Source organism: Heteronotia binoei, chromosome 1 (genome assembly GCF_032191835.1).
Source record: "Heteronotia binoei isolate CCM8104 ecotype False Entrance Well chromosome 1, APGP_CSIRO_Hbin_v1, whole genome shotgun sequence".
Taxonomy (NCBI): domain Eukaryota; kingdom Metazoa; phylum Chordata; class Lepidosauria; order Squamata; family Gekkonidae; genus Heteronotia; species Heteronotia binoei.
The window spans coordinates 219,413,515-219,426,001 of NC_083223.1; the positions used below are offsets into that span (position 1 = coordinate 219,413,515).

At 43.2% G+C, this 12,487-nt stretch overlaps 1 protein-coding gene across 1 annotated transcript in view; it reads right to left on the reverse strand.

Annotated features, from left to right (window-relative positions):
* Nucleotides 1-1,891: 1,891 nt before the first annotated feature.
* Nucleotides 1,892-12,487, reverse strand: part of LOC132577963 (uncharacterized) — a 33,946-nt gene continuing 23,350 nt past the window's right edge. The window contains exons 3-6 of the mRNA XM_060247754.1: nucleotides 10,562-10,752; nucleotides 9,584-9,829; nucleotides 5,347-5,676; nucleotides 1,892-2,363 (exon numbers count right to left, since the gene is read on the reverse strand). Coding sequence (XP_060103737.1) covers nucleotides 2,160-2,363; nucleotides 5,347-5,676; nucleotides 9,584-9,829; nucleotides 10,562-10,579 — 798 coding nt within the window. The 5' untranslated portion in view covers nucleotides 10,580-10,752 and the 3' untranslated portion in view covers nucleotides 1,892-2,159. The remainder of the gene's footprint in view (nucleotides 2,364-5,346; nucleotides 5,677-9,583; nucleotides 9,830-10,561; nucleotides 10,753-12,487) is intronic.

Genomic DNA, 12,487 nt, shown 5'->3' on the forward strand with positions numbered 1-12,487 from the left:
CATACACTAGGGCTGCCAGCCTACAGGTGGGGCCTGAGGATCTCCCGCTTTTACAACTGATCTCCAGCCAGCAGAGCTCAGCTCCCCTGGAGAAAATGGCTGCCTTGAAGGGTGGGCTGTATGGCATTGTACCCCGCTGAGACCCCTCCCCAAACCCTCTCTCCCAGATCCAATCTCAAAGTCTCCAGGTATTTTCCAGCATAGACCTGGCAACCTTATCATACACACATACATGTTTGTCAGTGGTTGGCTTGAGCAATCATGACTTGAGCAATGCATGTGCAAATCATTTAATAGATCAGACATCGGAGACAGGATTTTCACATGGCCTTTCACAGAATGTCATGAGCCCCATGGTGCAGAGTGGTAAAGCCGCAGTACTGCAGTCGGAACCCTCTGCTCAAGACCTGAGTTTGATTCCAGCAGAAGCTGGTTCAGGTAGCCAGCTCCAGGTTGACTCAGCCTTCCATCCTTTCGAGGTCGGTAAAATGAGTACCCAGCTTGCTGAGGGGAGAGTGTAATGACCGGGGAAGGCTATGACAAACCACCGCGTAAAAGGTCTGCTGTGAAAACATGGAAGCAGCATCACCCCAGTCGAAAAACGACTGGTGCTTGCACAGGGGACCTTTCCTTTTCCTTTCACAGAATACTTTCCTATGTTCAGCTGCTAGTAATTGAGGGCTGCCATGGGGATGATCTGGCCCAAGGGATCTGTTATTTCTGAGAGCTGTTTCCCATTGTGTACACACATATTTCTCTCATCGATACCAAAAACTGCAACGATCATTTTACTACAGGTGAAAATGGGATAATGGTATTATACTGTTTTCATTGTGTTGTGCTCTCATGTTGTGATCCAGTTTTATTGCATCAGCTACATAATAATAATAATAAATTTTAATTTATATCCCACCCTCCCTGCCAAGGCAGGCTCAGACATGTATCATACTGTTTTATTGCATTTTTAAAAATCGAATCATCTGCCTTGAGTCTCAGTGAGAAAGACGGACTATAAAATAAGTAAGTAAACAAAGAAATGGTACCCAGAGCATTCCAACTTGCCTTAAATCCTCTGCATAATATATTGTCTGTTCCAGCACAGGCAAAGAAAGGTCCTCTTGGGAGAAGCACCACAGGACAGCATACTTAATAGAGTTCAAGAAAGTGGAGGAGGGCAGTGAGGGAGAGAGAAAATGGCTGCTAAAACAACCTCCCACCCTGCCATGGCAGACCCTTTCAGCCTCTAGCAGACAAGACACTCTTTCACCTCTAGTGATGTCAATTCACATTCTGAAAAGAAGACAGAAGATATTGGATTTATATCCTGCCCCCTACTCTGAAGCTCAGAGTGGCTCACAATCTCCTTTACTCCCCGACAACAGACACTCTGTGAGGTGAGTGGGGCCGAGAGAGCTCCCCCAGAAGCTGCCCTTTCAAGGACAGCTCTGCAAGAGCTATGGCTGACCCAAGGCCATTTCAACAGCTGTAAGTGGAGGAGTGGGGAATCACACCCAGTTCTCCCAGATAAGATTCCATGCACTTAACCACTACACCAAACTGGCTCTCCAAAAGTGTTGCATAGATAGGAATTCATCTAGTAGAAAAACACGCATATACACAGGATTAGAAAGCCTTGCCATAATCTCCCCCTTTTGACTTTCAAATAAATGTAGAACTGGGCCTTAGTGGTGGAGTACCTCCTTGCATGCAGACTTACCCCTAGCATCTCTCCACCTAAAGGATCTCAGGGAAAGATGTTGGGTAGACCCTCCTTTGTGTAGGCTCTTTGTTGAGCTCTTGTTGATCAGAGGAGATCTTGCTACAGATAAACCAACTGTCTGACTCAGATGAAGGCAGGTTCAAATGTTCATAAATCAAAAACACAATCAGATTTTTTAAAATTCCCCATCATTTTATTAATGTGGCAGGCTCATTATTCTGCAAGGGAATAATGGCAAACAATATTGAAGGGCAGCATTTAAAAGAGGAAACAGTAAGACCCTTAGACAGCCACATCTAAAATTGTGTTTTCATTGCCTACATTGTAAGAGGGAAATAGTTAAGAGGAGGAAAGATAGGCCTGTGAAGCGGGAGACTTTAGGAAGCAGTTTTTGGTTCTCTTTTTCTTCACTGTCTAGAGTCTGTTGGTTGTTTCCTGGCTATTTCTTCTTGTTTCTGAAACCAAGGGCAGTCTTCTTGACAATGAAATACATCACAATGACAAAGCAGAATATGTGGTGCTTTGCAATAAAATAGAAAGCCAGCTCCCTGGCAGTGTAAATAACATGGATAAAGATGAAGCAGAAAAAAAATAGGGCATACTGGTTCTGCGGCTGGAGTAGTTCATGGAGCTCTTGTCCAATCTGCAGGTGAAAGGAGAAGGAAACACTTGATAAGAAATGCAGCTGCTCTGTTTGAGTCAGAGTCCAGAGGAAGCAAAATGGGCTTAACTTTCATTCATTTCTGTGAATTTAAAGATGCTTCAAATTCTGTGGCTTTGGGTTGTTTTAAGATTATTTATGACTTTTGTAACCCCTCTTTCTTTCATCATAGTATGCAAGCTATTTAAGGTTCCCAAGGGGTCTCCAAGCCATTGGTCAGACCAGGGCTTTTTTGTAGAAAAAACCCAGCAGGGACTGATTTGCATATTAGGCCACACCCCCTGACATAATCATTTTTTGTTGAAAGAGCCCAACAGAAACTCATTTGCATATTAGGCCACACACCTTGACATCAGCATTGTTTTGCCAGGGTTTTTTGTAGAAAAAGCCCAGCAGGAACTTATTTGCATATTAGGCCACACCCCTTGATGCAATGCCAGCCAGAACTGCATTCCTGTGCATTCCTGCTCAAAAAAAGCCGTGGGCCAGGCCTGCTTAGCTGCAACAAGATTGCCACATGTGCACACTTCAACAATACTTTGGGAAGTATTGTACAAATTCAGATACATTCAAAACTCTATTTCTTTCCATGAATTTTACCACAAAAACCCAGCACATTTTGACCAAAGTTGGACTAAATTCTGGTGGACATAGTCAATCAAACAAGAAGATGTTTGGGCAAACTGCATCAAACAGAAATGTTTGGCGGGATTGGAAGAGACGTAAGTAAGTCCACAATATGTCTTCCCATTTCCATGTATCTCCCCCCACATACGCTCACAATATTTCCTCTTGCAGCAGAAGAACCATGACCTCTTTGTTCCCGAGTCAACCATACATGAAGGATGATTTCTACAAAGAGGCAGAACTGCTATCATCCTTGTGACACTATCCATTCTGGCCAAAACATCTTCTGCAAGAGGAAAATACACTGTACAGCCCCAAACACTGATATAGTCTACAAGCAGAATGTACCTGCATAGACAATTCCAGAGAAGGGGCAGAAGTATCTCTGATAGTCAATCTACCACCATGTGTTTGTCAGGATTGCTGGGATGCTTCTGGACCAAGATTTAGTGCTGCTTCAGGCAAAATAAAATGTTTTTTCTCTTCCATTTGTGGCTGATCATATGTTGAGCAGCATCATATATATCTAATTCTGAACCAGGCAGCTAAGTGTGGATTAATAGGTCTACAAAATTGAGCTAGGGGCAGATAGGGGGAATTTCTCTATGACTCAAAGGAAGCCCCAAATTTGCTGAACAATCTGAAATCAAAAAGAACAATACGGGTGGGGGGGGGGGAGCAGAATTAAAACTCCCCAAAGTAATATGAACTTCAACAAAAGAATGCCCACTGAGCTTTCAGTTGCCAATTTGAAGGTTGCTAGGCAACTATAGGAATACTACTGAGCCTTCTAAGCCTTGGTTTCTGTAAAGCAAAGCCATGGGGAGGTGGGGGGGAGGTGGATTTAGAGACCAATAACCCTGGAAAAGGTTCTGGCCCCATCATGTCACCTGATGGACAAAGAGTTACTGGGGATAACAGCAACCACCAAAGACCTACACTACTTAACCCAGCCTGACCCCAGCCTGACAGCCGCAGATGGCACCAGGGCCAGCCCTGCCACTAGGCAAACGAGGTGATTGTCTAGGGCCCCAGTCTTTTGAGGGTGCTGAATTTGGTGCCCCCATGCGACTTAGTGATGTTATCAGTGTGGGGGGGGGGAGGTCCAGAAGTTAGTCTTGCCTAGGGTGCCAGTCTAGGTCCAGCCCTGCATGGCACAACTGGGGCAGCACCAGTCACCATGCAACTGAGTCTGGCCCAGGTAGCCACCTCTTAACTGGGTCTGGCCTGGGGCCAGCACCAGCCCCCATCTACCCAGGCCTGGCCCAGTGCTGGTGCCAGCCACTATGATATGCAACTGAGCCCAGCACCAGCCGCAATGCAGCTGGACCTGGCCTGCTAACCACCATGCAGCTTGGCCAGGTTTTTCCCACTGAGTGGCTGCCAAAGGATGGGGAGCAGATAAAGGGAGGTTGGCAGGTTGGTTGGAGGAAGAGAAGGAAGCAGGAAAAGGGGAGAAGTTACTCCCAGGAAAGATGAAAGAGTAGATGACACAGGAGAAAATGAGCCCTTGTGGGTTTCCTGCTTGTAATGCGCTAAAAAATAAAAAGTTGCTTTTTGAGGGGGTTACATATAGATTGGACTATTGCAATGCACTATATTTGGGGCTGCCCTTGAAGAGTGTTCAGAAGCAGCAACAATAACCACAAAATGGCAGCCTCCCTAGGCAGTGAGAGCCTTTGGCCTTCTCTAGTAGCAGCTCCCCCTAGATGTTTAAAGCTGTCCATTGCCTAGTTTTCATAAATCTAAAGTCTGCTTCAAATGCCCATAAGTGTTTTCAGGCTTCATAGGCATAAATTGTTTCACAGTCGTTTACTTCAGGAAACTGTTGATCTGTGAGGGTGTTGTTACTCATGGAGGATTCTCAGCATCTCATCAAATTACAGATCTTACGGCTGTCAAGAGGAAGTCATGTCAGTTAAAGCAGTATAAGACCTGCCATAGGTTGTAGGCTATATTGTATCAAGGTATAAGTAAATTAAGTCATTGACTGCTTTATCATTTGAAACCATCAGTTGCAGTTGTGTGAAAGAGGCTACAGGTTAGCCTGGCTAGGGTAAGGGCCATGGCTCAGTGAAAGAGCATCTGACTTGCAAACAGAAGGTCCTACATTCAGTCCTTGACATTGCCAGGTAGGGTTAGGTAGTGGTGGGTGATGTGAAAAACTTTGACTGGAAACTCTGGAGAGTTGCTACCAGTAAGAGTAGACAACACTGACCTTAATAGGCCAAAGACCAGGTCTGACTTGGTATGAGGCACCTTCATGTGTTCAATGCACACTCTGGCTGCTGTTTTTACAGAACTGTTGTACCTCTCAATTAGATTTCCCTTAACTTACTGATCGAGAAACTGCCTGGTGACGCATCCGTTCCATTTTTTCCTCGTGCTGCCGCCTCTTTTCATTATCTTCAAGCCTATACCTCATTCTGGTCAGTGCATTATCCAACTTTATCTTCTTCAGGTCAAGGTCAACTGCTGTGATCTGCCTACTAGTCAGCTGACCCATTCCCTCTAAATTGCTGATCTCAGCGATCCTGGAATATGTTTCTGGAGGTAAACCACTGGTCCCTCTTTGGGTGCTGAGCCGCTCTGCTTGATTCTTATTGTCTAAGGTTTCCATCACATAATCTGGAATGTATGAAGAAGCTGGGGGGTCCCTTGTGGGATCCTGAAACAAAAAAGGACAGAAGAAGAGATTGCCCTTCATTCCACCACATTCAACCTTGCTCCATAGACCTTCATTTCAAGAGGTTTGGGTGATATCTACCATAAGGATGGTCTTTTCAGGAATAGGTTTTGAATCCTCCCCAAGAGGTATTTGGTAGTTCTACTAAAATTGTTGGCATGGTTTTAATCAGTTTTAATTAGCATCTTATTCTGCTAGCCATTTGGAAGTGGAAAATCTGTTTGCTCTATTAGATTGCATTAATTAATTACTACCTCTGCCAGGTAGTAGGCCCACTCCAGTGATGAAGTGTCTCAGCTTCAGTGACGATGTGTCTGGCACAAGGGAATAAACAGGTGAGTTTAGCAGGCATACGAGTTCAGCAGTAGGGAGAGGAAGCCAGGGCACTATTCTTTCTACATCCCTAGAAAAAGTGTTGGACTGGGTGGGCCATTGGCCTGATCCAACATGGCTTCTCTTATGTTCTTAAGGTGACTTGCCTGCCTGGTGCAAAGGTAGCAGACATTGCATGTGGTCTAGATAGGATGGTAGACAGTGCTGGGGAGAAGCAAGTGGTATATGTTGGCACCAATGATGTGGGGAAATGTAGTTGTGTGGTCCTGGAGGAAAAGTTTAGCCTGCTAGGCAGAAGTCTCAAGGTCAGGACCTCCAAGGTAGCCTTCTCAGAAGTGTTGCCTGTTTCACATGCAGGGCCAGCTAGACAGGCACAAATTAGGAGTCTCAGTGCACGGATTAGTCAATGGAGGAGGGAGGAAAGGTTTAAGTTTGCTAGGCACTGGAGTGCTTTTTTGAACAAGCAGGAGCTGTACAAAAGAGGGGGCCTCCATTTGTTCCAAGAAAGAACCAGGCTGCTGGTATTAAAAATCAAAAAGGTGGCAGAGCCGTTTTTAAACTAAATCTTGAGGGAAAGCCAATGGGATATGAAATGTCTCTGGATCAGGATGGCTTATCTCAAGAGATGAAGGGGTAGCTGTTACTGTTCTACAGGGAAATGGAATAGGGCTGGCCACTGAGAGGGTGACAAACAATGTTGACTGCCTGGCAAGGTCTAGCGGAGGGGTGTCAAATGATCTTCCTGTGGGCCAGAACCAGCCTGCTCAGGGCTTTAATCAGGCCCGCTGGGCTCTTTTCTCTCCCCCACCCCGGCCTTACTCTTTGAAGCTCCAAAGCTGCTGAAGTTCCTACTCTTTCTGCCTTGTCTGGGTGCAGCAGGAAACAAAGCAGCAAAGAAAATCTGAAATGGATTTTCCATTAAGGTCTCTGTGCCCAGATAGATAGGGTCGAGAAACCTTTATGGAAAATCCATTCCATGTTTTCCTTACAACTTTGTGTCTTCAGCATTCCTATAGCCCAGCTGAAGCTCATGCTTCTTGAAGTTGTGTCCTTGCAAATAGAAGGTTGATGCTTCAAGCCAGCTTGTCTCTGCTCAGTGGACTTGAGAACTGGTGCCTAGTGAGTATTCTAACTTGGGAACCCACAGCCAAAGGAGATATTACATTGGAGAACCGCTGCCAGTCTGAGTGGACCTGGGGGCAGGGGGAGAAGCCTGTAATGCCATTTCATTGTTTTCCCAGGCTCAAGAGTATTTTATATGTTTAGTTTCTGCTGTAATCCTTGTGCTTTTTCTTGATGTTTTATTTTTAAAAATTGCATTGCCAAATCCCATTGTTCACCCATCTTTCCATTTAAAAAAAAATATTGCAAGAGTTTTAAGCATGTTTGTATATTAAGTTAAAACATAATGTCCTTAATTATGTTTGTGTTCTTTATAAAGTTTATATCTCTATTACCTCACAATACATTTTATGACATGCATGGCCCGGCCCCACAAATTCCCATTTATGTCAGATCTGGCCCTCTTAACATGAGTTTGACACCCCTGGTCTGGAGGCCATAGGAGGAAGATTGCAGGCCCAACATGTCTGGGAAATTATAGATGTTTAGTATATACAAATGCCAGTAGACGTTTCCAAGGTAAAATTGGGAAGCTGGAATGCTTAGTGTCAGAGGAGAACATAGACATTATGTGCATCTCAGAAACTTGGTGGGATGAGGAAAATCAGTGGGATATAGTGATTCCTGGATATAAATTATATCAGAAGGATATGGAGGGAAGGGACAGAGGTGGAGTGGCTCTGTATGTCAGAATGGGTATACAGTCCAGTAAATCTGAGACTGTAAAAGAAACAGATTTTCTTACAGAAACACTATGGGTGGAAATACTGTGCCCAAAAGGAAGATTAACTCTGGGAGTTTGTTGTCACCCACCAGATCAAAGGTTAAAAGATTATTTAAAAATAGCAAAAGAATGAAGGAAAGCAGCTAAATGAAATGAATGTGCAGTAATAGGTGATTTCAAGTACTCACACATTGTTTGGGTCAATATGTGTTCAAGTCAGGAGGAAAAGGTTGGGTTTCTAGATTACTTTCATCCTGGACTTGGTCCTAAGTAATGCCCAAGACCTGGTGAAAGGTGTAAATGCGATAGCATAGCTGGGAATAGTGACCATAATGTTATTAAGTTCAAGATTAATGTAAATAAGGAGTTGCCCAAAAAGACCAACACAACCACTTTTAAATTTAGAAGGGGCAGCATCTCTCAAATGAGGGGATTTGTGAAGAAGAAACTGAAAGGTAAGAAAGATCAAATCCCTTTGGAAAGCTTGGTGACTGTGTAAAACTACAACTGTAGATGTTCAGATGAAATGCAGGTAAGAAAAAGTACAAATAGGTCTTTTAAAAGGCCTGCATGGTTAACAAACAAAGCAATGGAAGCAGTAAAAGGTAAGAAGGATAACTTCACTTTATCTGTCTTTAAAATCTGCCTCCATTCCTGAGGACTGGAAGGTAGGTAATGTAACCCCCATCTTTAAAAAAAAAAAGGTCCAGAGGAGATCCAGGAAATTACCGACCAGTCAGTCTAATGCCGACACTGGGTAAATTGGTAGAATCTGGTATTATAATTATTAGGCTCACTGATGAACAAAGGCTATTGAGGAATAATCAGCATGGATTATATAAGGTAAGATTTGGTCTCACTAACCTTTTAGAGTTCTCTGAGGGGGTGAACAAGCATATGAACACATGACCCAATAGATGTTGTTTACCTAGACTTCCAGAAAGCTTTGGATACAGTTCCTCATCAAAGATTCCTAAGTAAACTCAGTAGTCATGGGATAAGAGGACAAGTCCTCTTGTGGATTAAAAACTGGTTAAATAACAGGAAACAGAGAGTGAATACAAATGGGCAGTTTTCACAGTAGAGGGTAGTACTGCAGGGCTCAGTATTGGGACCAGTGCTTTTTAACTTGTTCATTAATAAGTGGTGAAGTGGCTAAGTTTACAAATGACACAAAGTTGTTCAGGGCTGTAAGAAACAGGTAGGGGTGCCAGGTCCCCTTGCTGTGATGGTAGAGGGATTTGGGGAGCATTCCAGGGGTGGGTGGGACATCACAATGAAATTACATCATCACATCAGTGATGTTGCCTGCAACACTCGTTTTTGGGCAAAACTATCTATTTTTGCCTTCAAAACCACACCAAAAACCACAGCATTGCCACACGATGTCTTTTTTTATTTGTTTTTTTGTGGGGGGGGGGGGGTCATCCAGCTCAACAGCTTCAGAGCAGTAGTGATGTTTCTCTATTACAGGAAAGACAAAAATAGAGTTTTGTGGCCCCGAAAGATTTATGGATTCTTTCGTGGCTTATGTGGACATAGTTCAGAACCCTCACTACCTTTGCTGTTCATGTAGTGGAACTAAAGATTTGTTTCCTGAGAAAGAGTCCATAGACCAACATTGCCATTAAACTTGATGTTTAATTGTTCTGCTCCCAGAGCAAAAATGGCAACCTCTGCCTTCTGCATGCTGCCTTCATTGCTACTTACCATCTTCTCCCTATGATTTTTGATGTCTTTGAGGGGAGTGATCTGCACAGCAAATGCAGTCCCCTCAAATTCAATCCCTGCTTCCATCTCCTGGAACTCTGCAGCACCTCCTTGAGAAGAGAATTCAGACTCCTCCAAGTTACTGAGGGGATCTAGATCTGCTTGAATTTCTTTGTCTGTGTGATGCACAGACTCTGTGTCAAAGATAAAAAAATCGGATGATGAATGGGGATCTCTTGGTGTTTCCTGCAAAAGGAAGGAAAAGGCCAGTATTTAAGAACAAATGCAACAACCAACAGATATCTTTCTAGGAAGGAACCAAAGATATGGTAAAGCTGACACAGAAGGTTGCAAGGCTCATTGTTTGAAGTAAAATTAATGCCATTTTTCAAATGTATGCAACACTTTTAAAAACCAAATTGCTACCCAAAAAAGTTTACAATTAAAAATCATAATAAAATGATGATAATTAACAATGCAATAAGGCTGTGGGAACAAACTTGCAAATTAAAAGATGGACTTTAAAAAAACCTCCAGTGAGAATGTTTGACGTTGATGAGAAGTCAAAGATTTAGGCTTTGGCTAATCAATAAGACACATTATGGCTCAGTGGTAGAGCATCTGTATTGCATGTGGAAGATCCCAGACTTTTTCAAGTAATGAAAAAGTTATTACTTTTTTGAAGTAATAAGGGTGATGTCAAAGACCTCTTGTTCTGAGACCTTGGAGAGCCAGCCAGGGCAAGTCAGAGTAGAAGACTCAAATCTTGATAGACCAATTTTCCCACTCAATATTAGGCAGCTTCGTGTGTTCCTGCCCTAAGAATTTAAAAAATTTTCTTACCTCAGGCTCACCACTCATTTGGGGAGTAATATGAGTGCCACAAGCAATGAAGATGCTTCAAGATCTCCTCAGAGACTTCCAAATGCTTTGTTCTGTGCTCCACATGAAACAGAAAAATGTGCTAGAATTTCTTACCATAGCAGATTTAGTCATAGGAAGAATATGGATGTCAATAGTGGTTTCCAAGGCAGAAGCCTCTACTTCTCCATCTGCCCAATGTAGAGTAGCTGAAACCAGCAGCTCCACTTTGAAGCAAACTCGCACTGTTCAAACACAAGCCAGACTCCGTCTCCTAAAATGCCATGGTGATGTAACAAAATTCTACTCTGCAATGACATCATAATTTTCCAGTTACCACAGCAGTTGAGACAAATGTTGCTAAGAGCCCTTTGTAGATTGTCAATATGCCTGATCGCTCATATAATCTAGGAATCAGTATCAATTTTTTAAGCAAGGCTAGAAATGTAAAAAGGGTTGGTCTATCAAGGATGCCTTTGTACCCAGTGTAATCATAATTTCATCTATGCTTTCTAGTAACCCACCTTGGTGTGTCTGTGTGCCACTACCCATGCCTCACTACTTGGCTCCAGAGCCACAACTCTTACATCAGGTCCTACTAAGGTTGCCAACAAGCCTGGAGAAAAATGTCCTGTCTCTTTAGCAGAGGTTAAATATGTAGAAATCAGCAGCTAATTTTTTCATGACATGGAAGTAAATAAAATAGCATTAAGCCTTTGTTAAATGGATGGCATTTTAATTTTCTCCCAGTAATCCTAATTTTGCCATAAATGTTCAGAAAGTACTTTTACTATCAGAGACATTTTGTTAGATCCTAGCACTCCATTCAGCAAAGTATGAAGCCTTCCTATGGAGAAATAAACTTTTTTAGATGGAGGAAGAATCTGCCAGAGGAAGACACAGCATCCTGAGTCCAGCTGCCAGATCCAACCCATTATTATTACTTATGACATTTTTATGCTGCCTTTCCCCCAAGCAGCTCAGAACAGCACACATTGTCTCCTGTGCTTTTCCATTTTACCCTCACACAAAAGCATTATGAAGCAAATTAGGTAGAGAGTGACTGGCCCCCAATATCACCCCATGGCTGAGTGGGGATTTGAACACCGGTCTTCCCATCCTATTCTCACTCTACTGACTTCACCAGATGATCAGCACGCCAGTCCCCTATCACTCTATCCACTACATCAGAGGACCACATCCTCTAACATTTCACAGACAAAAATAGATCCACTCTTGTATGCTCGTAACACCCTTTTCTCACTTTAATGTCAACAGCATGAGAGACCTCATCCCAGGATCTTTCCTACCTGGCCTACACTGTGCTGATTTAAACATCCTGTCCTAGTCGACTTTTAAAGCAGGTGCCTTGGTTAACTGACCATTACCTTTGCCTTTAAAAAAATCTTTATCACTCTCACACTAGATTTTGTTGGTTTTTTAAAGCAGACACAGATTAAATACAGGTGCTTGTGGGGGAGATGGACAGAAAGAGTGCCTTTGGCTACATCCTTCTAAACACATTGAAGAGTGTTTCCATAGATGGAAGGATTTCGGCCTGTGGGATGCAACTTCCTTGTTTTCAAACACCTCCCAAAGTTGCTGCAAGAGCTCACCTGAAACATTTCAGGGGTGTTTTGGGCTGCAGCAGGAAGAGGGAGGCAAGTTGGTCTCCATAGTCACAAATCCTTCCATCCATGAAAAGGCTCTGCTGGATCCAGGCCATTTTGTTTCCAAAACTAATTTCTGAATCACAGAATTGTGGCCAGTATTCCCTCTAAGCTGAGTTAGTATGAGCTAGCTCACAGATTTTTAGCCTTCAGCTCACACATTTTTATCTTAGCTCAGGAAAAATGGCCCCAGAGTATAATAATTTTTGCAGTAGCTCACAACTTTAATAACACTCGCTCACAAAGTAGAATTTTTTCTCACAAGACTCTGCAGGTTAGAGGGAATGTTGATTGTGGCCAGTTGTATTTCAACCTTCCAGCCAGGATAGCTGTACCACAATGATAGGGGTGGAGCTTTGCCTCAATCACTAAG